Below are 27,700 nucleotides of genomic sequence, written 5' to 3'. Positions count from 1 at the left end.
GAAATGGAGAGAGGAGGGGAGATAGAGAGGGGGAGAGAAAGATAGACATCTGCTTCACCCGCCTGTGAAGCGATCCCCCCCACCCCTCCCCCCCGCAGGTGGGGAGCGGGGGGGGGGGGGGGGGGGGGGGGCTTGAACCCGGATCCTTACGCCTTGCGTTTCGCGCGACGTGCACTTAACTCGAGGCACTACCGCCTGACCCCGGTCTCAATTTTTAAACCTATTAATAATCAAATGAAGAATTTGTTAGTCTACAATTTATTGATAAAAAATGATATCATTTTTCTACTGAGGTCCAAGAATGAATCAGATTTTTATTGTTCTAAATTGCTGGACTGAGATAATAATCTCACAATTATTCAGAATAACAAAACAATGAGTTAGAACAATTAGAGCAGTATTCATGACAGTTCAAGTGTGTAATGAAATTTAATACTTAGATTAAAATGTTTTAAATTAAATATGCTTCTTTTACAAACTTTCTGAAAATAATTGCTGTGAAGATAAGGATAACTCAAGGAATTAATGTTTAATCTCAAAATTCTCTGCAAATGAAAACTGACAATCTAATTAACTATAATATTAAATATATTGATTGTATATATTACAACTTTCACTTTTTTCCCAAATAATCTTATGGGAGGGGCTTATAGTCTCAACTTGAAGTCATTATTGTTTTGATTATTAAGTAGAATGGATTTTCCAAAAGCATGTATGGGAAAAAGAGAGGGGGAAAAAAAGTAAAGTATTATCTTGCTTTCTGATCTGTGTCATTTTAATTTTTATGATTAAATTGTGAGTAAACTTTTAAATTGAGAAGAAGAAAATGAAACCAGGATAAATACATATTAAATATTTATCATATAAATATACAGAGGGAGGAAAAAAAATCTCTGTCATTGGTGGAATTATGATTTGACCACTTGTCAAAGAAAGGAAGTTAATTTCTGACCCTTTAAATATAAAAGTAAATGATTTTGGTGCTCAAATACAGAAAAATTTTATCACAATTTATATTTTCCCCACAAAATGTACTGTTTTTTGACCCTGTTAAGTCTCTTACTGAGCTGAGCCCCTCTTACCTAATATTTGAGAATTTCACACAATTTATACCTCACTTTTGTAGGTAGGTTTCATATTTTTTAATGTTCCTTTCTATCATTAGCTCCAGAAGTGGACTAAGTCAAGGGCTTAGGGAAAAACAACGACAACTACAAAAAGAAATAATAAACCCAAAATAAACCCAGAAGTGCTGTGAGTAGTTTGTTTTTATCAGAGAAGAAAATAGGAAATCTAGTAGGGCTCTAGCATTATTTCAGCACTTCCAGATTATTGTCTACTTTAATGACAAAAGTGGTGGTGACAGATGCCTGGACACAGCAATGATTCGTTTAATTTAATATTAGGTTCACCAGAATCTGGAGAGGCACAGCTTGTTTTCCAGAGAAATCTCAATATATGCTTGTGGTCCTTGTTTTTTATACATCAATAATGGTATAAACAATTGTTTCTAAAATTCTATGCACTTTCTGACTTTTTAAGTTTACATAAGCAGTAAAACATCACTTGGATCTTTGAGTGTGGAAAAGTAGCACTCTTCTGATTATTGGTCCAGTGAGGTATTTTCTAAATGCAAATATTTAGGCACAGAGAGAATTCATGGTCAAATACAGGACTTCCTTATGAAAGTTAGCTTGAGCATGAACAAGATGGAACAGATTCAAAAAACTTCTATCATCTTCATCATGGTCTCCTATATAGCATACACAGAAATGGACAATAGGGAAAAGAAAATGAGAGTTAAAATTTTAATATATGATTTATTTGAAACTTTTATTTTTCCAGAGCACTGCTCAGCTCTGGCTTATAGGTGATACGGGGGCTTGAACCCAGGACCTTGGAGCCTTAAGAATGAAACTCATTTGTATCACCACTACACTGTCGGTCTAGCTTATTTAGGACATAAGCTGTTCCAATTTCCTATAGTAGCATGGTACAGAAGATTGTTAGTGACCTTCACTAAGTAGACATTAACCATTTAAGTTTACTGATTCTAAAGCCATGAAATTTTATAAGAGCACTGAAATAGATGTCAGAAAGAAAGGATGCTGACCCACACTTTATTGTTTTTATTTTATAACTTTGGACATGTGAGATAATTTCTCTATGAGTTTTGTCATCAGTAAAAATATTGTTAATTATTATGCTGGTTATCCAATAAAAGTAAAATAACACACATTGAAATTATATAAATATAATCATTTTGTGATTATTATGATCATTGATAAGTGATCAAATTTTTGTGGTACAAAATTGAAACTGACTCATTTAAGATTAGACTGTTCAACTTTATGTCTTTCATTAAAACCAATACTAGATTTTATTGGTGTATTGCACCAATGTAAAAGACACTGGGGTGAGGAGGAGGGTTCAGGTCCTGGAAAATGATGGTAAAGGAGGACCTAGAGGGGGTTGAATTGTTATATGGAAAACTGGGAAATGTTATACATGTACAATTATTGTGTTTTGCTGTCAACTGTAAACCATTAACCCCCAATAAAGAAATTAAAAATACAAGAAGAAGAAGAAAAGAAGTGAAGGCAGGGCCTTACAAGTGAATAAAAATGGACATAAGCTTCCATAGAGAGGTCAACCATCTTTGCCCAAATGGCCCAGGTGCTGCTTTGGTGCTTGCCTTTTCATTTTCCTGATACCAGGACATACCAGGAGTGGGGCTCTGAAGAACACTTAAGAGTTGGGGGAGCTTTAAAAACTGTATCAGGGAGGTGGGCGGTAGCACAGTGGCTTAAGCGCACACGGCGCAAAGCACAAGGACCGGCTTAAGGATCCCGGTTTGAGCCCCCGGCTCCCCACCTCCCCACCTGCAGGGGAGTCGTTTCACAGGCGGTAAAGCAAGTATGCAGGTGTCTGTCTTTCTCTCCCCCTCTCTGTCTTCCCCTCCTCTCTCCATTTCTCTCTGTCCTATCCAACAACAAGGACATTAACAACAACAACAATAATAATCACAACTATAAAACAACAAGGGCGGGAGTCGGGTGGTAGCGCAGCGGTTGGCAGCGCAGCAGGTGGTAGCGCAGCAGGTTAAGTGCAAATGGCACGAAGCTCAAGGACCCGTGGAAGGATCCCGGTTCCAGCACCCGGCTCCCCACCAGCAGGGAGTGGCTTCACAAGCGGTGAAGCAGGTCTGCAGGTGTCTATCTTTCTCTCCCCCTCTCTGTCTTCCCCTCCTCTCTCCATTTCTCTGTCCCATCCAACAATGACATCAATAACAACAACAATAATAACTACAACAATAAACCAAAAAGGGCAACAAAAGGGAATAAAAATTAAAAACAAAAACAAGGACAACAAAAGGGAATAAATAAGTTATATATTTATATATCAGATTTTAAAAGTGATAAAACCAAGGAAAAATAAATATCACACACATATACACACATGTCTATTCCTTCTATTCTTGGTTTAGAAATAAAAATCTATACAAAACTGTAGTTTGGGAGGCAGTGTAGTGGATAAAGTGTTGGCTTCTCAAGCATGAGGTCCTCGGTTCAATCCCTGGTAGCACATGTACCAGAATGATGTTCTAGTTCTCTTTCTCTTTCTCCTATCTCTCTCAATAAATAAGTACAATCTTTGAAGACATCTCTACAGAATTATTTGTCTTAAGTGGAGACTAGAATATATTTTACTCACATCTATGCACTGTGTACATTCATACTCACCAGACATAACTGTCTGCAGCATTTCCATTATAAGACAGGCAAATGCATTTGCTACATTCTGCAGGAAGTTACTTCTTTCCCCTGGAGTGCTAAAGACTTTACAGACCTTTTGCATAATTTTAACCACCCAATCCATGCAGTAAAGCTCTTTTTCACACACCTGATATAGACATAAAAAGTATTATGGTAAATATTCATGTAAAGGAAACTGTAGGATTTGAAAATGGCATCAACAGGGTGGGGTGACAGCATAATGGTTATGCAAACAGACTCTCATGCCTGAGGCTCCTAAATCCCAGGTTCAATCCCCCACACCACCATAAGCCAGAGCTGAGCAGTAATCTGGTGCTTCTCTGTGTGTCTCTCTCTCTGCATCTCTCTCAAAAATAAAAATAAAAAATTAATTAAAAAAATAAAAAATAAATAAAATGGCATCAACAGTGATGGTTTATGCTTTTACATAATTTATTACATGTCATCAGATTGAGCCCCTAAGTGGGGAACAGTCATATCTAGTACTCCTCTGCTTTCTAGTGGTACAATGTTAGGGGAATAAAGTAAATAAAAACTTGAATCAATATTATAATAGAATATTATTTACTAATGTAAGTCCCAATATTGAATATATAAAAAATAAGATTTCTTATTTACTCATTCATTTAACAAGTATGTGTTTATTGAGCACATGATAAGTGCTGAATATACAATGGCAAGCCATAAAAACACAAGTCTCTATTACATTAATTTATATATTTATTTTGGACAGAGACAGAGAAATTGAGAGGAAAGGAAAAGATAGAGATAGAAACTTGCAGCACTACTTCACCACTAGTGAAGATTCTATTCTACTCTACTCTACCCTACCCTACCCTACCCTACCCTATTCTATTCTAGCTTATTTTTATATTTGTTTTCCATTTTATTGCCCTTCTTTTTCTTTTTACTATTGTTGTAGTTATTATTGTTGTTGCTATTGATCTCATTGTTGTTGGATAGGACAGAGAGAAATGGAGAGAGGAGGGGAAGACAAAGAGAGGGAGAGAAAGACACCTGCAAACCTGCTTCACTGCTTGTGAAGCCACTCCCCTACAGGTGGGGAGCCAAGGCTCGAACTAGGATTTTCATGCAAATCCTTGTGCTTCACATCACATGCTACCGCCTGACTCTCCCTCTCTTTTTTTTTATATTTATTTTGCCCTTGTTTTTTATTGTTCCTGTAGTTATTATTGTTATTGTTATTGATGTCTTCATTGTTAAATAGGACAGAGAGAAATGGAGAGAGGAGGGGAAGACAGAGAGGGGAGAGAAAGAGACACCTGCAGACCTGCTTCACCACTTGTGAAGTAACTCCCCTACAGGTAGTAGATCTGGGGGCTTGAACCAGGATCCTTACCTCAGTCCTTTCAATTTGCACCACTTGTGCTTAGCCTGCTGTGCTATCACCCAACTCCCCCTTCCTTTCTTTCTTTCTTTCTTTCTTTCTTCCTTTCTTTCTTTTTTAAGATTTTTATTTATTTATGAGAAAGATAGGAGGAGAGAGAAAGAACCAGATATCACTCTGGCACATGTACTGCCAGGGATCGAACTTGGGACCTCATGCTTGAAAGTCCAAAGCTTTATCACTGCGCCACCTCCCGGACCACATCTTTCTTTCTTTCTTTTTTTTTTTTTTCCACCAGGGTTACTGAAGTTCAATGCCTTCATGGCTTTATGATTCTCAGTGGTCATTTTGTAGAAGATAAGAGGGGGAGAGAGAGACACCTATAGTACCACTCTACCACTTATGAAGCTTCTCCCCTGTAGGTGAGTACTGGGGGGTTTGAATCCAGGCCATCATGCATGGTAACATGTGTGTTCTACTGGGTAAGTCACCTGCTGGCTCTCACAATCTATTTTCAAAGGATGATTAACTGTCAGATACATAAACAGCTTAATAGGCAAGGGAACACTATGATATTATATCAGTTTTCCATTTTGAGAATTGTAGGAAATATTTAGCTTCTCTTTACTTTTTATAATTTTTTAAATATTTATTTATTCCCTTTTGCTGCACTTGTTTTATTTTGTAGTTATTATTGTTGTTATTGATGTCATTGTTGGATAGGACAGAGAGAAATCAAGAAAGGATGGGAAGACAGAGAGGGGGAGAGAAAGATAGACACCCGCAGACCTGCTTCATGGCTTGTGAAGCGACTCCCCTGCAGGTGGGGAGCCAGGGGCTTATCCTAATGCCAGTCCTTATCCTTATGGCTTATCCTTATGCCGGTCCTTGCGCCACGTGCCCTTAATCCGCTGCGCTACTGCCTGACTCCCTCTGTAGGAAATATCTATTATTTAAAAGGTACACATTTAAAGACTGTGTTAATAGATAAAAATTGATAGAAAAGATAAAGTTTTATTTACTAATTTTTACTGTTTCATCAAATATTTATTAATATTTTGTTTATTTTAAAATATTTATTTATTTATTATGGGATAGAGACAGAGAGAAATAGAGAGGAAAGGGGGAGATAGGGAGGGAGAGAGGCAGAGAGACACCTGCAGCACTGCTTCACCACTTGTGAAGCTTTCCCCCTGCAGGTGGGGACCAGGGGCTTGAACCTAGGTCCTCATGCACTGTAAAGTGAGTGCTTAACCAGGTGCAGCACCGCCTGGTCCTCTGAATGTGGCATTTCTTTCTTTTTTATTTACTTATTTATTAATGAGAAGGATAGGAAGAGAGAGAGAAAGCACCATGTGCTGCCAAGGACTGAACTCAGGACCTCATGGTTGAGGATTATTTATTTTATTTTAATGAGAGAGATACAAAGACCAGAGCACTGCTCAGCTCTGGTTTATGGTGGTGCTGAGGATTATACCTGGGACATTAGAATCAGGCATGAAAGTCTTTTGCATAATCATTATTCTGAGCCCCCAGCCCCAGAGACATATTTTTAGTTATTTCATGAGATATAGTAGAGACAATTTCACATGAGAGCGAGAGAAGCCAGAGCACCACTTTAGTGCATGCAATACAAGGGCCTGAACTAGGAGCCTTGTACTAGGAGCCTCAGGCATTCAAGTTTTGTACTCTGCTAGTTTCCCTGGACACTTACTTACTAACATTTAAATGTCCAATTTAGGGAGCTGGGAGTTGATTCACTTGGTAGGGCACACACTTCATCATATGTGAAGACCTGGTCTGAGTAACTGGCCACCACATGTGAGCATTATGCAAAGGGTAAAAGGGGCAGTTTTATGAGTGGTGAGGTGCCTCTCCTTCTCTCTTACTTTTTTAAAAATAATTTTTTAATTTTTAAAAAATTTATTTATTCCCTTTTGTTGTCCTTGTTTTTTTATTGTTGTAGTTATTATTGATGTCGTCATTGTTGGATAGGATAGAGAGAAATCGAGAGAGGAGGGGAAGACTGAGAGGGGGAGAGAAAGCTAGACACCTGCAGACCTGCTTCACCGCTTGTGAAGCGACACCCCCTGCAGATGGGGAGCCAGGGGCTCAAACTGGGATTCTTCTGCCGGTCCTTGTGATTCGCAGCAAGTGTGCTTTACCCGGTGGACTACCCTTTACTCTTTCATTTTTGAAGTAAGCGGTTTGGTTATTAAAATAAACATTTAGACTGAGAATAGTTAATTTTGTATCTTTCTTCACATTTTTTAAGAGTGCCACAGAGGGAGTCCGGCGGTAGAGCCCCGGATTTATAAGCGCACACGGTAAGTACTGCAGTAAGATCCCCGTTCAATTCCCTGACCCCCCACTTGCAGGGGAGTCGCTTCATGGGCGGTGAAGCAGGTCTGCAGCTGTGTTTCTTTCTCTCCCCCTCTCTGTCTTCCCCTCCTCTCTCCATTTCTCTCTGTCCTATCCAACAACGACGACATCAATAACAACAACAATAACTACAGCAACAATAAAAAACAAGGGCAACAAAAGGGAAAATAAATAAATATATATATTTAAAAAAGGGAATCGGGCGGTAGCGCAGTGGGTTAAGCGCACGTGGAGCAAAGCACAAGGACCAGCGTAAGGATCCCAGTTCGAGTCCCTGGCTCCTCACCTGCAGGGGAGTGGCTTCACAAGCGGAGAAGCAGGTCTGCAGGTGTCTATCTTTCTCTCTCCCTCTCTGTCTTCCCCTCCTCTCCATTTCTCTCTGTCCTATCGAACAACGACAACATCAGTAATAACTACAACAATAAAACAAGGGGAACAAAAGGGAATATATATACCATTGTGTTATTAAAAAAAAAAAGTGCCACAGAGCTTTCATTCATGCTTTAGAGCAGCTGAGTTGGCAAAAATCTCAAGTCCATTGGAAATGAATTACATACAACTATTCCACACATTTGTAAACTGAAGATTATCCAATTGCTTCTGAATGGATTTTTTTTCCCTATTTCATTTGATAGGACAGAGAGAAAATGCGGGAGAGGGAGAGAGGAGAGAGAAAGACACCTGTACACCTGCTTAAGGCTGGTGAAGCTTCCTTCCTGTAGGTTTGGGGGTGGGGCACAGCTTGAACCCAGGTCCTTGTGCACTCAGCCAGGTGTGCCACCGCCCAGCCTCCCAAAAAATATTTTTTAAAATGATGCAACTTGGCAGAGATGTAAAATGATAATATAGATATGAGGTGGGAAAAGAAAAAAATTTGGGAGGGTAGGGATATAGAACTTTGATGTGGTGTGGAATTATGCACTGTAAACTTAAAATCATGTAACATACTATTAATAATAACACAAAATAAATAAAAAGCAAAAAGAGAAGAAGAAAATAAAACAAAAAAGATAAAATTGGAAATGAAGTGGAAAGAGGTTAATTGAAGGTTAAATGAAGTGGAAAGAGGGAGTTATTTCAAGCATGCTAGTTTAATTTTTATAATTATATATGATTGTAAAATATATATTTACATTTTTTTCAAAATGCTTGGTATATAGTTCAGTTCTTAGGATAATTCTCTGCTAGTACAGCAATAATATTAAACAACTTGCTAAAGAAAAATTTATGTTTTGCTTACCAAAGCCAAAAAGACTATCAGCCGTGCCAGCTCAATGGCTCGTCCATTCACAGCTTTACTAGCCATGAAAGTGAAACAGATGTTGTTCCCACTTAGGATTAGCAGACGTGCATTGTTTTCAAGAAGCCACTCACGTGGAACCACTTTTGTTAAAGGAAGAACAATTACTTAATGAGAAGCTACACAATAGTAACAATAAACATGTTTATATACATGCAATATGACATCACTTTATAGAAAGTACAACTTGTGTCAAGGGAAAAGAACAGAAAAATGCATTGATTTACAAATATAATCTGAAACTGGAGATTAAGATTACTGCCATGTTGAGGCAGCTCTTACAAATGTACATATAATAACATCAAAACATTTTATTCTATACACACAGATAAATAAGCAAAGTGGTCTCATGCTGTGAAATGAAAGACTTTTAAGTCTTTTAAGCTCATGCCTGAGACTGAAATCACAGGTTCAGTCCCCAGTAACACCATAAACCAGAGCTGAGTAGTGCTCTGGTTGAAAAAAAAAATGAAAAAGAGAGATTTTGTAAATTTAGAGTCTAAAGGATTATGCAAGAATGGAGAAAATTGTTTCACTTTCCTATAAGAACAGGAGAACATTTAAAAAAATAATTTTTAAATGATTTATTATTATTTATTTATTTATTTCCTTTAGTTGCCTTTGTTGTATTATTGTTGTTGTTGATGTTGTCATTGTTGGATAGGACAGAAAGAAATGTAGAGAGGTGGGGAAGACAGAGAGGGGGAGAGAAAGATAGACACCTGCAGACCTGCTTCACTGCTTGTGAAGTGACCCTCTTTCTTGCGGGTGAGGAGCCGGGGGCTCAAACAGGGATCTTTACGCTGGTCCTTGTGCTTTATGCCACCTGCGCTACCGCCCAACTCCCAAGAACACTTTCTTTTTAAGCAGTCTAGGAGGGGCTTTCAAATAACTGAATTAAACTACAAAGTTTCAAATAATAGTAACAAATGCATATTTATAAAATTAGCAAGTGGATGGAAGAATGTTGATTATAAGCATTCTTTCAAATTTTATGCCAAACTCTTTAAATATTTTTGAGTATCTAGTGACTTTCTTTCATCCTTCCTTTCTTCTTTCAATTTTTAATTGGGGGGATTAATGGTTTATAGGAAATACAGTTATTGTTACATGTGTAAAATTTCCCAGCTTACTGCAAAACACTCACCCACAGCCTAGGTACTCCTCCACCAACATGTGCCAGACACTTAGTGATTTTCTTTTTCTTACCTGCTTCACCGCCTGTGAAGCGACTCCCCTGCAGGTGGGGACCCCGGGGGCTGGAATCGGGATCCTTTTGCCGGTCCTTGCGCTTGGCGCCACCTGCGCTTAACCCGCTGCGCTACCGCCCGACTCCTTTCTTTTCATTTTTAAAAGATTTTATTAATTTTATTTATTTATGAATGAGAAAAGTAGAAGAGCGAGAAAGAACCAGACATCATTCTGGTACATGTGCTCCTGGGGATTGAATTTAGGACCCATGCTTGAGAGTCCACTGCGCCACCTTCCAGACCATAACACTTAGTGATTTTCAATACTCAATTTATTTGTTACTTTTAGAATTCTTATAACTTTATTCTAGCAATAAATTTATATTACTCTATGTGATCTATATCTTTATCTGTTACTATATATATTTTACCTGACAGTTCATCTACAAGACTTATAATATCATCTGCTGTCCATTCTTTGGTGCCTGTATCATATAGTAATTTAATGGCATCAGCCAAATCTTTTAGACTGGATTCATCTGTAGCTTCTTCTACCATTTTCTGCCAAATAATTTGTCCTGAATGATAATTGAAACAAAAATGAGGTTATGACAGAATAGTTCACTTTGTGATAAATATCTCATGGGTTATTTATTTATTTTTAAATATTTATTTATTTTCCCTTTTGTTGCCCTTGTTTTATTGTTGTTGTTATTGATGTCACTGTTGTTGGATAGGACAGAGAGAAATGGAGAGAGGAGGGGAAGAATGAGAGGGGGAGAGAAAGATAGGCACCTGCAGACCTGCTTCACCGCCCATGAAGCGACTTCCCCTGCAGGTGGGGAGCCAGGGCCTCAAACCTGGATCCTTACACCGATCCTTGTGTTTTGCGCCACATGCACTTAACCCACTGCGCTACCGCCTGACTCCCTCATGGGTTGTTTTATATGGAAATTTGATTGCATAACAGAACCCACTGATTACTTATATGCTACTTTCATAATGGAAAGTTAATCCTGACTGATGAAGCACAGCAAAAATAGCTACATAAGTACAGGTAGTTTCACCAAACAGAATAGAGCCTCTAGTTCAAAGATAATGCTACCCATAACAGAAATTAGAATAATCGATGTAATCTTACTAAAATAAAGTAAACCTATTAATATCTTCCCCCAAAGGGGGCTTACTATATTTGAGAATTTTCTAAATATTTATATAAAATAATAATCTAATACATTATTATGACCAACTATTTACTATTTGTTTATTTATTTATTATTGCCACCAGAGTTATCACTGGTGCCTGCATGATGAATTCACTGCTCCTGGATGCCACTTTTCTTTTTCTTTTTTCTTTTTTTTTTATATGATAGGACAGATAGAAATTGAGAGGGGAGGGAGAGATAGAAAGGGAGAGAGAAAGACACCTGCAGACCTGCTTCACCTCTTGAAAAGCTTCCCCCTGCCGGTGGGAAGTGGTTTGAACACAGGTCTCACACGTGGTAATATGTGTGCTTAACTGGACCCGCCAATGCCTGACTCCCATGAACCATTAAAAAAATTTTTTTTAATTCGCTCATATTTAATGGGGAAGTCAATCTGAGAAAAACTGCAGTTCACAAATGTTGCATATGACCTCTCATTCACTCAAGTGACTAAAATGTCTAGCTGATCAGGGTTTATCCCTAAAACCCACCATTCACCTTTTCTTCCTGTCTTCCATGTCCACATAGCTTAAAGAGGCATCCTCTTTCCTGAAACTCCTGGGAGTATAGGGAAATCTGAGATTCATATACAACTTTGGTCTTGGATTTACTAGATTATGGGCCAAGGGTGTTTTTATGCTTCCAGACTAATTCTCTATTTCCTTTTTAAAAAAACTTTTATTTATTTATTTATTTATTTATTTATTCCCTTTTGTTGCCCTTGTTGTTTTTTATTGTTGTGGTTATTATTGTTGTTGTTATTGATGTCATCGTTGTTGGATAGGACAGAGAGAAATGGAGAAGAGGAGGGGAAGACAGAGAGGGGGAGATAAATAAATTAGTTGAGCACAGATGAAAGGGTTTGTTTCTGGGCATCTGATGTTATTCTATTGTTCTGTGTGTCTATGTTGTGAGATAAGCCAGAAGAAGGTCATTAGTAGATGACCTCACTCACAGGTGGCAACACCCCCAGTAAGACACAGCTGGAGTTAAGAGGTCAGCTACGTAAGAGCACATATTGACTTTCTACTGCTACTTTGGACATGAAATATATGTGAATTTTAACATTAATTTAAGCAAAAGTTGATATAAAAAAGTTGATTAGAAAAGCAAAAAACTGAAAATATCAATTCATATTATGTACCTACAATTTAAAAAATATCTGTTATCACTATTATTTTACTTCAGTAATACCACTAGTTTTTCCAGCAACAAATACAGTTCTGAATTAGTATAATGTTTATTTATTTATTTTAGGATTTTATTTATTTATTTATGAGAAAGATAGGAGGAGAGAGAAAGAACCAGGCATCATTCTGGTACATGTACAGCCAGGGACTGAACTCAGGACCTCTTGGTTGAGAGTCCAGTGCTTTATCCAATTTGCTACCTCCCAGACCTATTAAGATAGCGTTTAAAGAGTCAATGAAATAGCTCTCTTGAATAGTGTGCAACTTTGCCATGTGCACGAGCCAGGAAGCTTCAGTGTGTGCTCTTTCTGTCTCTCTTTGCTTTTATGTTTCTATCTTTAAAAAAAAATGTTTAAAAATTAAAAGTAGGGGGCCTGGGCGGTTAAGTGCACATGGCGCAAAACGCAAGGACCAGTGTAAGGATCCCAGTTCGAGCCCCCGGCTTCCCAGCTGCAGGGGGGTCGCTTCACAAGTGGTGAAACAGGTCTGCAGGTGTCTATCTTTCTTTCCCCTCTCTGTCTTCCCCTCTTTTCTCCATTTCTCTCTGTCCTATCCAACAACGACAGCAATAACAACAATAACAACAATAAACAACGAGGGCAACAAAAGGGAAAAAATAGCCTTCAGGAGCAGTGGATTCATCGTGCAGGTACTGAGCCCCAGCAATAACCCTGGAGGCAATATAAAATAAAAGTAGAGGCATAGAAGGTGGCACAGTGGAGAAAGTGTTGGACTCTCCAACATGAAGTCTCAAGTTTGATTCTAAGCATCACATGTGCCAAAGTGATGTCTGTTTTTCTCTCCTTTTCATTAATAAATAACTAGATGTTTTTTGGGGTTTTTTTGTTTTTTTTTTTAATGAAAAGCAGCTATTTGTGGTTCGGGAGGTGGCACAGTGAATAAAGCATTGGATTCTCAACCATGAGGTCCTAAGTTCAATTCCCGGCACCACATGTACCAGAGTGATATCTGATTATTTCTCTCCGCCTTTCTCATGAATAAATAAATAAATTCTAAAAATAAAAAAGAATTAAAAAAGCAGCTATTTTAGATATATTAGCAATGATAAGAAAATATTTGGTAATGGACTTCAGCAGAAATATTTCTCTCTTGAAACATACACTATGTATTAGTTAAAAGTAGTATACATCTGTGAAATCATGAGAAACAAGTTTAGTCACAAGTAATGATGACACCAAACAGATAGATACAAAAAGATATGCTCAGGTAGGGGTAGATAGAATAATGGTTATGCAAAGAGACTCTCATGCCTGAGACTCCAAAGGCTCAGGTTCAATCCCCCGCACCACCATAAGCCATAGCTGAGCAGTGCTTTGGTGTTCTCTCTGTGTCTTTCTCTCTTTGTACTTCTCACAAAAAGAAAATAAATAAAATATTTAAAAATAGATATGCTCTCTAAAGTAAAAAATCATTAACCAGTTTTGTAGCATTTATTTCTAAATAATGGATGCTCACCATCTTGAGAAGATGCTGGTCCAAAGATGATATATAATAGTCTTGCCTGGTTCACCATTGGCCATGGTTTTAATATACGTGTCAGCCAAAAAGCAGTATCACTTCTATGTGTCCAATGATCAAGTAAGACATTCCTACAGAACAGTCTGATCCTTAACTCCAGTTTCCGGGCACTTCCTATGGATGCAAAATATTTGTGAATTATTCTTTCTTTTATTTTTTTTTGCCTGCTCCCCCAAATCATTCTTTCTAGAAAGGTTAATATGCATATTAAATGTCAAAGACATACACAATTAATATGATTTATACTGAAAGTGATACTTTATTTTCCTTTGTTTGTAAAACATATATTAGTAAGGGTTTTGTTTTTGTTTATGCCACAAGGGTTATGGCTGGGACTTGATGCTTGGATAGCTTTACTATTCCTGGTGCCCTTTTTTTCCCCCTGAGGGTGAGAGACAGAGATAGAGAGGGAGAGAGAGGGTGGGGCTGGGTGGTGGTGCACCTGGTTGAGCACAAGTATTACAATGTACAAGGACTCCGGTTCAAGTCCCTGGTTCTCATCTGCAGGGGGAAAGCGTCACAAGTGATGAAGCAGTGCTGCAGGTTGGTCTCTCTGTCTATCTGTCTCCCCTTCCTTTCAATTTCTGGCTGACTGTGGGGCAGCCCCCCTGCTCCATCCACCATTGCTGACACTATGGCCTAATTACATAATCATCGTTTTGCCTGATCTATCTTCTTTCTAACTCTCTAACCTTCTTTCTAACCTGCCCTGCCTGCAGGGTACACTAATCCTGCCAACTAAAACCTTAGCAACTGTTACTATGAAAGCTTTCTACCTTCCCACTCTTTCTTTTTCTCCACCCCCTTTCCTAGCCATTTCCTTTTCCAACTTGCTACTTCCAATTCTAAATATATAAAAGCATTGTCTCTGATCAATAAAGATGCATTGTGTTCCTGCTCCGCCACGAGTTCCTGGTCTCTCTCCCGCGTCGCTGAGTAAGCAGCAGCCCAGGTTGGCTCCAGTCGAGTTCTCTCCAACCCAGAGAGCATGTGCCCAGGAAGAAACACCCTCACGCTAGCCCAGCATTCTGGCACCCAAACTTGGGGCCACCGGTTCCACACAAGCCGCAGACATATGAAGGCGCCCCAGATAAACATACGGCCTTGGCTCTCTGCGTTTTACGAAGGCACTGTGATTCTTTTTTCCCCTCTTCTTATTTTCCTGAGACCCCTCTGTCATGGGCGACCTGCTTCCTTATCAAGATGAATCCCAAATCCTCTACACTTTTTTTGCTAAACAGGTTTTCTATCTCTGGGACATTTTGCTCTGGGCCACACCTTGGTTCCTCTTGACCATGATCATAGAGCTTGGGAGATGCATGGAGATTTCCCCTGGGACTTCCTTGACTCCCTCTCCCGTGTCCCCCTTGGAGAAGGGCGACTCTAACTTGCAGAGCCTTCTCCAGAACTTTGGAAGTCCCCAAGACTGGAGACACGTGGTTAGTTCTACCCTCCTGACTCCATTCTTCCTTCTATGGGAAACCATTTTTGGGAATAGGTGCCTGAAGCAATCCCGCAGGAACAGTCAGAACCAGCCTAACTGGGATTTTTGAGAACCTTTTTGGAGTAGGATGCCCTCCAGGACCCATAATATGACATGGTGGGACCTGAAAACTCTGGTTCACAGAACCCTCTCTGCCCCCCTTCTCTGAATATCTTATGCTATGACTGGTCAGTTGTGTTTTGTGAGTGAGTGTTATGAATGATTGAAAATCTTACATATGACCCATTTTGCTCAGAGTACTCTGAAACTTAATTGACTTTATATAAAAATGCTGGACGCAGCCATGGTTTCTGGAGACGTCCAGAAACAGTCCAAAAAAATTGTCTTTTCCTCTTTTGATTTTTTTAAGTCTTGGTATAAATGTGAAACGCTTAGTATTGAAAACTGTGTGAATAAAGATGGTTCAAATAAGACAGTACAGATCTAAATTTGTGTTTGTCATGATATGTCTTCATAACAAAAGTTTTTCTCCTCCTGTGTGTTAAAGACTACATGTTTATGTGTGTGTTTGAAGTTTGGTAAACATTAACGATAAGGTTAAAAGTGTAACTTTGAAGCTACATTCTTACCAGGCAGAGTTAAATGAAGGAGTTTTCAACATAATTCTTATAAAAGTAAAATTAATTTGCTAAAGTAACTGAGTATTTAAGGTGAAAGTCTAAATATTTAATGTGACAATTCATAATGTCCAAAACTAAAATACAAATTCTCTATACAGGACACTTTTCGAGGGCCCCCAAAAGTGCCCTGTGAACTATCTTGTGGAAATTAATCCACAACAAATCTGGCATCAGTCTGGCATTGTAAATGTTCTGAAAAAAAAAAAACAAACACAACATTGTCACTAACATGTGTTAACTCTCTGAGTAACCTGAGTTTGTTTAAAGTCTAAGGTAAAAATTAGTTAAAAATCAATATATTTTAATTAAATCTGGCTGAAGATCCTGCACACACCTAGGGTGTGTCTTTATCTTAAATGGGTGTAAAAAAAAAAAAGGTAGAAAAGACGCTATTGATATGTAAAGCTCTCATATACCTTCTCAATTAAAGAGGTAGAATCAGCCTGGGTGAATGATAGATCACACAATGGTTATGCTAGTGATTCTCATGCCTGAGGCTTTTAACAATGCTTCTTCTCTTTAACTGACCACATTTTATTGCAATTAAATTGTTTAAACAGACTTAAATTCATACTAGAAAGGCCTTCCAAAATTATAAAGATACTTAAACTAATTATAATCATCGAGTTATCAATTATAGTAAACTTCTAACTTGTTACAAGTTTTTTTCTTCATAGTTTATAGCTATGTCAAGCCTTCATATGAAGAAGCATCTGCTCATACAGTAAGGTATTAAACTATAAGAAGTCCCTCCATATACAACTTATGTAAATTAACAATAGCATTCACATATTTTTCTACACTTAACTGGTATATCTCGTTTTGCCACTACATGCCTGCCTTTGTCAGCCAACAATTTAAAGCATCGCTGAGTAAGCAGCAGCCCAGGTTGGCTCTGGTCAAGTTCTCTCCAACCCAGAGAGCATGTGCCCAGGAAGAAACACTCTCACGCTAGCCCGGTAGCTGACTCTATCCAGTAAATAAATAAAGATAATAAAAAATTTTTTAAAAGGGAGAGAGACAGATAGACAGACAGAAGGAGAAACATCTGCAGCACAGTTCCACCACTCAGGAAGCTCCCTCTCTGCAGGTGGGGAATGGAGCCTTGAACCTAGGTCTTCAAGAACAATAACATGGGAGTTGGGCTGTAGCACAGTGGGTTAAGTGCATGTGGCACGAAGCACAAGGACTGGCATAAGGATACCAGTTCAAGCCCCCAGGTCCCCACCTGCAAGGGGGGAGTGTCACTTCACAAGCAGTGAAGCAGGTCTGCAGGTATCTTTCTCTCCCTCTCTCTGTCTTCCCCTCCTCTCTCCATTTCTCTCTGTCCTATCCCAGAATGACATCAATAACAACAACAACAAAACAATAAGGGCAACAAAAGGAAAAGTAAGTAAATAAAATTAAAAAATAAAAATAAATAAATGTTTAACAAAAAATATTTATTTATTTATTTATTTATTTATTTTAGATAGAGACAGAAATTGAGAGGAAAGAGGGGGCTAGGGAGGGAGAGAGAGAGACAGAAAGAGAGAACTGGGGAGTTGGGTGGTGGCGCAGGCGTAAGGACCTTGGTTCGAGCCCCCAGCTCCCCACCTACAGGGGAGTTGCTTCACAAGTGGTGAAGCAGGTCTGCAGGTGTCTGTCTTTCTCTCCCCCTCCTCTCTCCATTTCTCTCTGTCCTATCCAACAACAATGACATCAATAACCACAACAATGTTAAACAACAAGAGCAATAAAAGGGGGGGGGGAAGCTTAAAAAAAGAAAGAGGGAACTATAGTAGTGCTGCACCACTCATGACACATGTGCAGGTGGGGACTGGGGCTTGAACCCAGGTCCTTGAATACTGTGTATGTGTGCCCTCAGGGTGTGCCAGCACCCAGCTCCAACTAACTGTTTTTTAGTATATTTACAGATGTGTACAGTCATCACTAAGTCAATTTTAGATCAATCCCACCAACTCATAAAGAAACTCTCCTTTTAGTTGTCACTTCCCTATCCCTTTGTTTTTTACCAACCCCAACACTAAGCAACCAGTAACTGTCAGTTTTTATAGACTTCCCTATTCTGGACTTTCATATGAATAAAATCACATGGTATGTAGTCTTCTGTGAATGGCTTTTCTCATTTAATATATTTAATTTCAAGTTTCATTCATTTTATGACATGCATCAATACTTCATTTTTTTTCCTCCAGAGTTATTGCTGGGTCTCAGTGCCTGCATTACAAATCCACTCCCCTGGAGACTGTTTTCTCCATTTTGATGTTGTTGTTATTATTGTCATTATTGCTGTTGTTGTTGTTGGATAGGACAGAGAGAAACGGAGAGAGGAGGGGAAGACAGAGAGGGGGAGAGAAAGATAGACACCTGCAGACCTGCTTCAACGCTTATGAAGCGACTCCCCTGCAGGTGGGGACCTGGGACTCAAACCAGGATCCCTAAGCCGGTCCATGTGTCTTGCACCATTGTACTCAACCTGCTACACTACTGCCCTGGCCTCCTCTAGTCTGACTTTTTCAGGTAGTGAAAAAAAAATAGAGGCAGAGAGCTGGGAGAGACATTAAAGTACTGAAACTTGCCATGATGCTGTAGTATTCTCATTTGGTGTTTTGGGGGCTTAAACCTAGGTCCTTTGTTTGGCAAGTCAGGTGCCATACCAGGTGAGCTATCATGCTGGCTCCAGGCTATTTATTGATTTATCACCAGGGATTCACTGTTCTGAGTCCACTTTTTTAGACAGATATAGATAGAGACATAGAGACAGAGTGAGACTGGGCAAAATACCACAGTACCAAGCTTCCAGCTGCTGCCTTCAGATAATTTATTTTTATTTTTTAAATTTAAAAAATTTTAAATTTAATTTTATATTTATTTATTTATTCCCTTTTGTTGCCCTTGTTGTTTTATTGTTGTAGTTATTATTGTTGTTGTCGTTGTTGGATAGGACAGAGAGAAATGGAGAGAGGAGGGGAAGACAGAGAGGGGGAGAGAAAGATAGACACCTGCAGACCTGCTTCACTGCCTGTGAAGCGACTCCCCTGCAGGTGGGGAGCCGGGGCTTGAACGGGGATCCTTATGCCAGTCCTTGTGCTTTGTGCCACCTGCACTTAACCTGCTGAGCTACAGCCCAACTCCCCCAGATAATTTATTTTTTAACTACCTTTTTGAATTCTGCTTTTTTTCTGTTACAATCTCCCTTTAAAATATTTTATTTATTTGTAGAGACAGAAGGACAGAGAGGGAAGGGGTGTTAGAGAAGGACAGAGAGAGAGACAACAGCAGCACTCTGTCACTACTTAGGAAGTTTTCCCCTTGCAGGTGGGGCTTGGAGGCTTGAACCCGGGTTCTTGTGCACTGCAACATGTATGCTCAATCAGGTGCGCCACTTCTCAGCCCCAATGTTTTAATTTCTGTATAATATTTGTGAATTGTAGTTCTTTACCTGGCTTGCTGCATACAGCGGTCTGCATCTTGCGTGAGAGATTAGTCAGTTCACATAGGAAGTTAAAAACACGATGGCACTCAAGGTCATCCCAACCTGCTGTTAATGTCTGAGGGGAAAAAAAAAGCAAATGCTGCAGATGTTATGTTATGCACTATGAACATAATTGTTATAGGAGATGATCAACATGATATACAATTTTATCCACCTTGGAACTGTTTGATTAAATAAAAAAACTTTATATAAACGAAACCTAAAAATGCTCTGAAATTCTGTTTCCTTTTTAGCTATAAAGGAAGTATTTTTGGGGTCAGGTGGTGGCACACCTGGTTGAGTGTACATGTTACAATGTGAATGGACCTGGGTTCAAGTCCCCATCCCCACTGCAGGGAGGAGTCTTTGCAAGTGGTGAAACAGGGCTGCAGGTGTCTCTCTGCCTCTTTATCTCCCCTTCCTTCTCAATTTCTGACTGTCTCTGTCTGATAAATAAATAAATATATTAAAAAGAAAGGAAGTATCTTTTCAGAGAATATCTAAGTGGTATTAAATCTTAAACTCTGATAGTATGAAGAAAATAAAGGTCCAAATCCTAGAAAACAGCTTTAGACATATAATTCACAGCCACATTGTGGCTTAGTTTTATTTGTTTATTTATTTTATTAAAAAATATTTACTTATTTCCTTTTTGTTGCCCTTGTTATTTTATTGTTGTTGTAGTTATTATTGTTGTTGATGTCATCATTGGATAGGACAGAGAGAAATGGAGAGAGGAGGGGAAGACAGTGAGGGAGAGGGAAAGTCAGACACCTGCAGACTTGCTTCACTGCCTGTGAAGTGACTCTCCTGCAGGTGGGGAGCCGGGGCTCGAACCAGGATCCTCACGCCTGTCCGTTCGCTTTGTGCCACATGCACTTAACCCACTGCGCTACCGCCTGACTCCCTGTGGCTTAGTTTTAGACTTAGATTAAAACTATGTCCGTCTTGTAACTATCATTTATGACGTTGATAATGATCTCATTTTAATGTGGCAACTGTTTATGAGATATGGATGTAAATAAGCAAAATATTTTCATGAGGACAAAATTTAATAATTATCTTTAAGCAAACCAGCAAACAAGAAGGAATTCTAAAGTGATTGAGCTCATACGTTACCAAAAAGGCAATCTAAATGGTATCTGCTACAATTAGGTTTAATTAATTTATGATTAATCTCATGATTTTTTCTTCTGAATTTCTGTGGTTTAAACATCTTATTCTCTCTCAAAGTACATACAAAAAAATTGCTGGGGGCCAGGTGGTAGTGCAGTGGGTTGGGTGCACATGGCATGTGGCACAAGGACCAGTTCAAGGATCCCGGTTCAAGCCTCTGACTCCTCACCTGCAGGGGGGTCGCTTAACAAGTGGTGAAGCAGTTCTGCAGGTATCTTTCTCTGGCCCCCTTTCCCTCCTCTCTTGATTTCTCTCGTCCTATTTGACAACAATGACAGCAATAACAACAATAACAATAGCAACAAGGGCAACAAAAAATGGGGGAAATGGCCTCCAGGAGCAGTGGATTTGTAGTGCAGGCACGGAACCCCAGTGATAACCCTGGAGGCAAAAACAAACAATAGTGGTTCCTTCTATTGAAGTCAGTGCACAAGAGAGATCTACTTCCCACTTTCCTTTATTTTTTTGCCTCGAGGGTTATTACTGGGGCTCGGTGCCTGTACTAGGAATCCATTCCTCCTGGAGACTATTTTTTCCCCTTTTGTTGTTCTTGTTGTTATTTTTATTGTTGCCATTGCTATTGCTGGATAGGACAGAGAAATCAAAATAGGAGGGGAAGACAGAGAGAGGGAGAGAAAGATAGACACCTACAGACCTGCTTCACCGCCTTTGAAGCGACCCCCCTGCAGGTGGGGAGCCGGGGTTTCGAACCGGGATCCTTCCACCAGTCCTTGTACTTTGCACCATGTGCGCTTAATCTGCTATACTACCATCTGCGCCCCCCCCCCAAGCTTTATTTCTTAATTCTGCTTGCTGGGGTCTTGTGTAATTACTGCTCCCAAGGGACAGACTACTATTTGATTAGGCTATGGAGATCACATGCTTTACTTGTTAACAGTTTAAAAAACGTTTCTTTTCTTCTTTTGTTAAAAAAAAAAAAGAAAAAAGTACCTGTAAGAATATGCCATAACATTCTAATCCTAAACATTCCATTGGAGCTGCACAACCACTGAATTTAAAACAGGAAACCTGTAAAGAGAATGCTGTTAATTCCTCCTTTTCAGTGAAACAATGATTTGACATTCTAGCTTAATGAGAATATTAAATAAATTTTGGTATTACCTGAAAATAATTAAAATGCTAAATGACGGATAAACATGTTATGATGGGAATAATGAAAGAAGCGTAAACCAGTCTCTGCCTTTAAAGATCTCACTATTTATTTATTTATTTTCAGATCACTGAGCAGCTCTGGTTTATGGTGGTACAGGGGATTGATGTTTGGAGCCTCTGGCATGAAAATCTCTTTGCATAACTATTATGCTATCTACCCTTGTCCAGGACCTCATAATTTATTTAGGGAATAAGATACACATGTAGTTAATTTTATTGAAGGTTCAGGCTAAAAATAGGTGTAAATGCTAATACATCAGGCACCATGAGTGCAGAGGAAGGATAAATTTGGGAACGATCAAGAAAACTTGCGAAGATTTAAAACAGACACACGTTTCCATGCACAAGAGTCCTTATTCAAGTCCCCAGTCTTCACTTGCAGAGGGGAAGCTTCACTAGCAGTGAAGTAGTGCTCTTTCTCTTTCTATCTCCCTCTCAGTTTCTCTCTGTCCAATAAAATAATATTAAATAAAAAGAGAAAAAATGACTACTGGGATTGGTGGATTTGTTGTGCAGGTACTAAGTTCCAATAATAACTGGTAGCAATAAAACAAACAAGCAATGTCTTAAAGTAAAAATTGAATATGACCAATTGAAAAAAAAATCAGTGAAGAAAACAGTAAGGACAAAGTTGTTCAGAAGTAGAAATTTAAAAAAAGGTTTATTAAAAATAAATATTTTGGGAGTCGGGCTGTAGCGCAGCGGGTTAAGCGCAGGTGGCGCAAAGCACAAGGACCAGCATAAGGACCCCGGTTAGAACCCCAGCTTCCCACCTGCAGGGGAGTCACTTCACAGGCGGTGAAGCGGGTCTGCAGGTGTCTATCTTTCTCTCCCCCTCTCTGTCTTCCCCTCCTCTCTCCATTTCTCTCTGTCCTATCCAACAACGACAACAACAATAATAACTACAACAATAAAACAACAAGGGCAACAAAAGGGAATAAATAAATAAATATTAAAAATAAATAAATAAATATTTTTAAAAAGAAAGAAAAAAGACAAATTAGCAGGAAGTTTGCATTGTCAAAGAATCCTAAATACCAGCCTGACTTTGGATCTTACCTTGTTAAAAACTTTTTTTAGATAAGGGAGTAATAGAGATGGAAAGGGAAAGGGGAGGAGGGAAGAGGGAGAGGGCGAGAGAGAGGAAGAGGCAAAGAGATACAGTGGGGACCAGGTGGTGAAGCACCTGGTTGAGAACATATATTACCACGCACAAGGCACAAGGTTCAAGCCCCCAGTCCCTACCTGCAGGGATGAAGCTTCACCAGCAGTGAAGCTGTGCTTCAGGTGTTTCTCTTTCTCTCCCTCTATATTTCCATCTCAGTTTCTCTCTGTCTCTATCCAATAAATAAATAAATATCATGTGGTCCGGGAGATGGCACAGTGGATAAAGCATTGGATTCTCAATTATGAGATCCAGAGTTCAATTCTTGGCAGCAACAGAGTGATAGCTGGTTCTTTCTCTCTCTCCACCTCTCACCTCTCTCCACCTGTCTTTCTCATGAATAAAAATATTCTTTAAAAAAATATTGGGGTGGGAGTAGATAGCATAATGGTTACGTAAACAGACTCTCAAGGCTGAGGCTCTGTCAAGTCCCAGGTTCAATTCTCCGCAACACCATAACAGAGCTGAGCAGTGCTCTGGTAAAATAATAATATTAATAAATATTGAAAGACAGAGTGAACGAGAGAGAGATATATAGTATAATACCAGCTTCTTTTTCTAAATATATTTTTTTAATATTTATTTTTCTTTTGCTGCCCTTGTTATGGTTACTGATGTCGTTGTTCTTGGATAGGACAGAGAGAACTGTAGAGAAAAGGGGAAGACAGGGGAGAGAAGGGGAGAGAAAGATAAGACACCTGCAGACCTGCTTCACCACTTGTGAAGCGACTCCCATGCAGGTGGGGAGCCAGGGACTCCAACCAGGATCCTTATGCCGGTCCTTGTGCTCTGTGCCATGTGCGCTTAACCCGGTGCGCTTAACCCGATGCGCTACCGCCTGATTTCCCTAGTCACTTATTTTTAAGCAAGAAAGTTAAATTGATTAAAGTGACACTTTGGAAGATAACTTTATTCAATATATAGGATGTGTTGGAGACTGAGAAAAGTAGCTGGCAGAAAGACCTCGGAAGCTGCTGCAATAATTTAGATGTAAACTCAGTGTAAATATCGACATGTAAAAGTATACAGAGGGCAGGGGTCCATAGTTTATTTTTTAAATTTTTTAATATTTATTTACTTTCCCTTTTGTTGCCCTTTTTTAATGTTTTAGTTATTGCTGTTGTTATTGATATCGTTTTTGTTAGGACCGAGAAAAATGGAGAGAGGAGGGGAAGACAAAGACACCTGCAGACCTGCGAAGCTATTCCCCTGCAGGTGGGGAGCCAGGGGCTCGAACCAGGACTCTTCTGTAGTTCCTTGCGCTTGGCGTCACGTGCGCGTAACCCGCTTCGCTAGCGCCAGACTGCCAGGAGTTCATAGTTTAATGGTTATGCACAGAGACTCTCATGCCTGAGGCTCCAAAGTGTCGGGTTCAATCCCTTGCACCACCATAAACTAGAGCTTAACAGTACTCTGTTAAAAAAAAAAAAATTAAAGGGCTGGGTGGTGGCACACCTAGTTGAGTGCAAATGTTACAATGTTCAAGGACCCAGTTTTGAGCCCTGGTTCCCTCCTACAGGGGGAAAGCTTTGTGAGCAGTGAAGCAGTACTATAGGTGTCTCTCTCTCTCTCTAGCTCCCTCTTCCCTCTTGATCTGGCTGTCTCTATTCAGTAAATAAAGATAATAACAATTTTTTTTTTAAAAAAGTCTATCAGAGGGAGTCGGGCGGTAGCGCAGTGGGTTAAGCGCACCTGGCGCAAAACGCAAGGACCTGCACAAGGATCCGGTTCGAGCCCCCAGCTCTCCACCTGCAGGGGAGTCGCTTCACAAACGGTGAAGCAGGTCTGCAGGTGTCTGTCTGTCTCTCTCCCTGTCTTCCCCATCTCTCTCCATTTCTCTCTGTCCTATCCAACAATGACGACATCAGTAACAACAATAAAAAACAAGGGCAACAAAAGGGAAAATAAATAAATAAATAAATATAAAAAATTAAAAAAGAAACATAACCACTCTTAAAAAAATAAAAAGAATAAAAAAAAAAGTCTATCAGAAACAGTTTGCATATTGTTTAGTGAAGAATGGTGACCACCAACATTAGATGTACGTTTGAGTTTATATAGCAACATTCAATGTCTTATAATTTGTTCATAAACACTATACACATTTTCTTTTTTTTTTATACACATTTTCAAATCATACATTGTCATCACAGGTTTGCCATTTAATATATTAAAATAATTTTCCATGTTTTTTTTTACATTTAAATAGTGGTATTTTAACATTTATTTTTAGTAAAATATGTAAGTCACCACTCTAAAACATTTTTTTCAGGATTCCCATGTTGGGTAATACTACTTTTATACTCTGATAAACCTAATGAATATGAATGATATATTTACTTATATATAAAATGCTATGTAATAAGTAAAAGACAAAACTTATAAAACACTTGGTGTTTTATAATCTTAGCATACTTGGTAAAGTGTTAGAATGTCATCAATTTTAGTATCAATTCACGAAAGTCTACTAATTAAAGATAGAGTTTAAATGAGTATAAGACATTAAGAATTTTTATTAGGAATCGATTGTGAACTAGTTCAGATCTTACATCTGCGAGAATCTTGTGAATGTATTTTAGTCTTTCCTTTGTAGGCAACAGCAACGTACACCTTTTAAATAGTAGACCTGAGAAAGTAAAAGGACACATGCAAAAATGACAACAGTGCAAATCAATTTATGAATATCTAGGAAGCACAGCATAACATTTATTCAAAGTCCAGTATTGCAAAACATAGAATACTGTGAGTAGATATTTGTTTGCTTTTGTTATTTAGATTTGGAGAGAGGAAGAGGGAGAGACAGAGAGAGAAATTCTGGCACATGCTGTGCTGGGGATTAAATTTAGGATCTCATGCTTGAAAGTCATGTACTCTTCTACTTTACCACCTCCTAGGAAACAAGGTGATTGTGTTTAAGAGAAGTTTGGGAGGAAGGATTAAAAACAGTTATCTAGTATTTACCAAGTGATTCCAATATCTACGTAAGAGGCAATGGCATTACAAAAAAATGTGAAATTATTTAAAAATCTAAATAGTTACAACAACAATAACTACAACAACAATAAAAAACAAAGGCAACAAAAGGGAAAATAAATAAATATAAATTTAAAATAGTTGTATGAAAATGGAAAACTATTCAGATTACTTCCTCTCTCTCTTCCTCTCCTCTCCTCTCCTCTCCTCTCCTCTCCTCTCCTCTCTCCTCTCCTCCAACTATTCAGATTTTTAAAATAATAGCAAGACATAAAATAACTAGGGAAACTTTATTTTGAAAATTGACCTGATTAAATTTCTTAAAAACAATATCACATAAATTATTTTTACTATCAGTGGGGGTAGATAGCATTATAGTTATGCACACAGACTCTCATGCCTGAGACTACAAGGTTCTAGGTTCAATTCCCCATACTACCATAAGCCAGAGCTGAGTAGTGCCCTGGTAAAAAAACAAAAAAAAACTAAAAAAATATTTTTACTACCTGCAATCTAGTTGTACCCAAACATTCTAAGATCAAGGAGTTCTCTCTCCAGAAGCAATGAATTTAATGAGACACTGCAGACACATAAAGGTAGTTGCTAAAGGTCAATGTTAAGGCAACTTTACTTTATCCTATAGGAAACAGATTCAAGTGTCTCTTGAAATTACTCTCATGTTCACACGAAAAACGGGGCTGAGAGGTAGTGCACTAAGTTAAGTGATTATGTTCAAGGATTCAGGTTCAAGCCCCTTGACCCTACCTGCAGGGAGGGAAAGCTTCAGGAGTGGTGAAGCAGTGCTGCAGGCGTCTCACTTTCTCTCTCCCTCCCCTCCCCTCCCCTTTCAATTTCTCTGTGTCCTATCAGGTAAAAGAAAGGAAAAAATAGCCACTGGGAATGGTAGAGTCACTGTGCAGGTACTGAGCTCCAATGACAATCCTGCTGTTAATAATAATAATAAAAGTTGTTAATATAAAACGTGGAGGATAAAAAATGGAGGAGGGGAGGCAGCTGGTGGTGCACCTAGTTAAGCACATGTTACAATGCATAAGGACCCAAGTTTGGGCCTCTATCTCCACCTGCAGGGGGAAAGCTTTGCGAGTGGTGAAGCAGTGCTGTAGGTCTCTCTCTCTGTCTTTCTCTGTCTTTCTCCCTCTCTATTTTCCCCTCCCTCTCAATTTCTGGCTGTCTCTACCCAACAAATAGATATAGATATAGATATAGATATAGATATAGATATAGATATAGATATAGATATAGATATAGATATAGATATAGATATAGATATAGATATAGATATAGATATAGATATAGATATATAATTAAAAAAAAAAGTTGGTCCAGGAGGCAGTGCAATTGATAAAGGTGTTGGACTCTCAAGCAAGCATGAAGTCTTGTGCTCAGTTCACTGCATGTGTCAGAATGGCGTTCTGGTTCTCTTTCTCTTCAGCTTTCTCTCTTTCTCTTCCTTTTTTATCTTTTATATACCCAAACATAGCACTTCTAAAAATGATTCCCATATATGCTACAGAATTATGTAAAACAGTTGTGATGAAAAAAATAAATAAAACAGTTGTAATGTTTAAAAATAGAGAAAAAATAAAAACTAAAGAAAGTCATGATATTGTGATCCGGGAGGTGGTGCAGTGGATAAAGCATTGGATTCTCAACCATGAGG

General features: G+C 38.8%; 1 protein-coding gene and 1 long non-coding RNA gene across 3 annotated transcripts in view; one reads left to right on the top strand and one right to left on the bottom strand.

The window, feature by feature from the left end:
* LOC132541945 (uncharacterized) overlaps nucleotides 1–27,700 on the top strand; it is a 32,959-nt gene that overhangs the window by 4,805 nt on the left and 454 nt on the right. The window lies entirely within an intron of this gene.
* FBXO47 (F-box protein 47) overlaps nucleotides 295–27,700 on the bottom strand; it is a 33,749-nt gene continuing 6,343 nt past the window's right edge. Inside the window, exons 3-10 of one of the 2 annotated variants that reach the window (XM_007530961.2) lie at nucleotides 25,596–25,672; nucleotides 21,660–21,737; nucleotides 19,500–19,608; nucleotides 13,868–14,044; nucleotides 10,428–10,574; nucleotides 8,747–8,889; nucleotides 3,744–3,903; nucleotides 295–1,753 (exon numbers count right to left, since the gene is read on the bottom strand). In XM_007530961.2, the coding sequence (XP_007531023.1) occupies nucleotides 1,641–1,753; nucleotides 3,744–3,903; nucleotides 8,747–8,889; nucleotides 10,428–10,574; nucleotides 13,868–14,044; nucleotides 19,500–19,608; nucleotides 21,660–21,737; nucleotides 25,596–25,672 (1,004 nt within the window). In that variant the 3' untranslated portion in view covers nucleotides 295–1,640. The remainder of the gene's footprint in view (nucleotides 1,754–3,743; nucleotides 3,904–8,746; nucleotides 8,890–10,427; nucleotides 10,575–13,867; nucleotides 14,045–19,499; nucleotides 19,609–21,659; nucleotides 21,738–25,595; nucleotides 25,673–27,700) is intronic. The other variant, XM_060203587.1, reaches the window with a different exon arrangement.

The sequence above is a fragment of the Erinaceus europaeus genome, chromosome 12, assembly GCF_950295315.1.
Source record: "Erinaceus europaeus chromosome 12, mEriEur2.1, whole genome shotgun sequence".
Lineage (NCBI taxonomy): Eukaryota > Metazoa > Chordata > Mammalia > Eulipotyphla > Erinaceidae > Erinaceus > Erinaceus europaeus.
The sequence above is the reverse complement of the archived record's forward strand: the minus strand, read 5'-3'. Positions and strand labels throughout refer to the sequence as shown.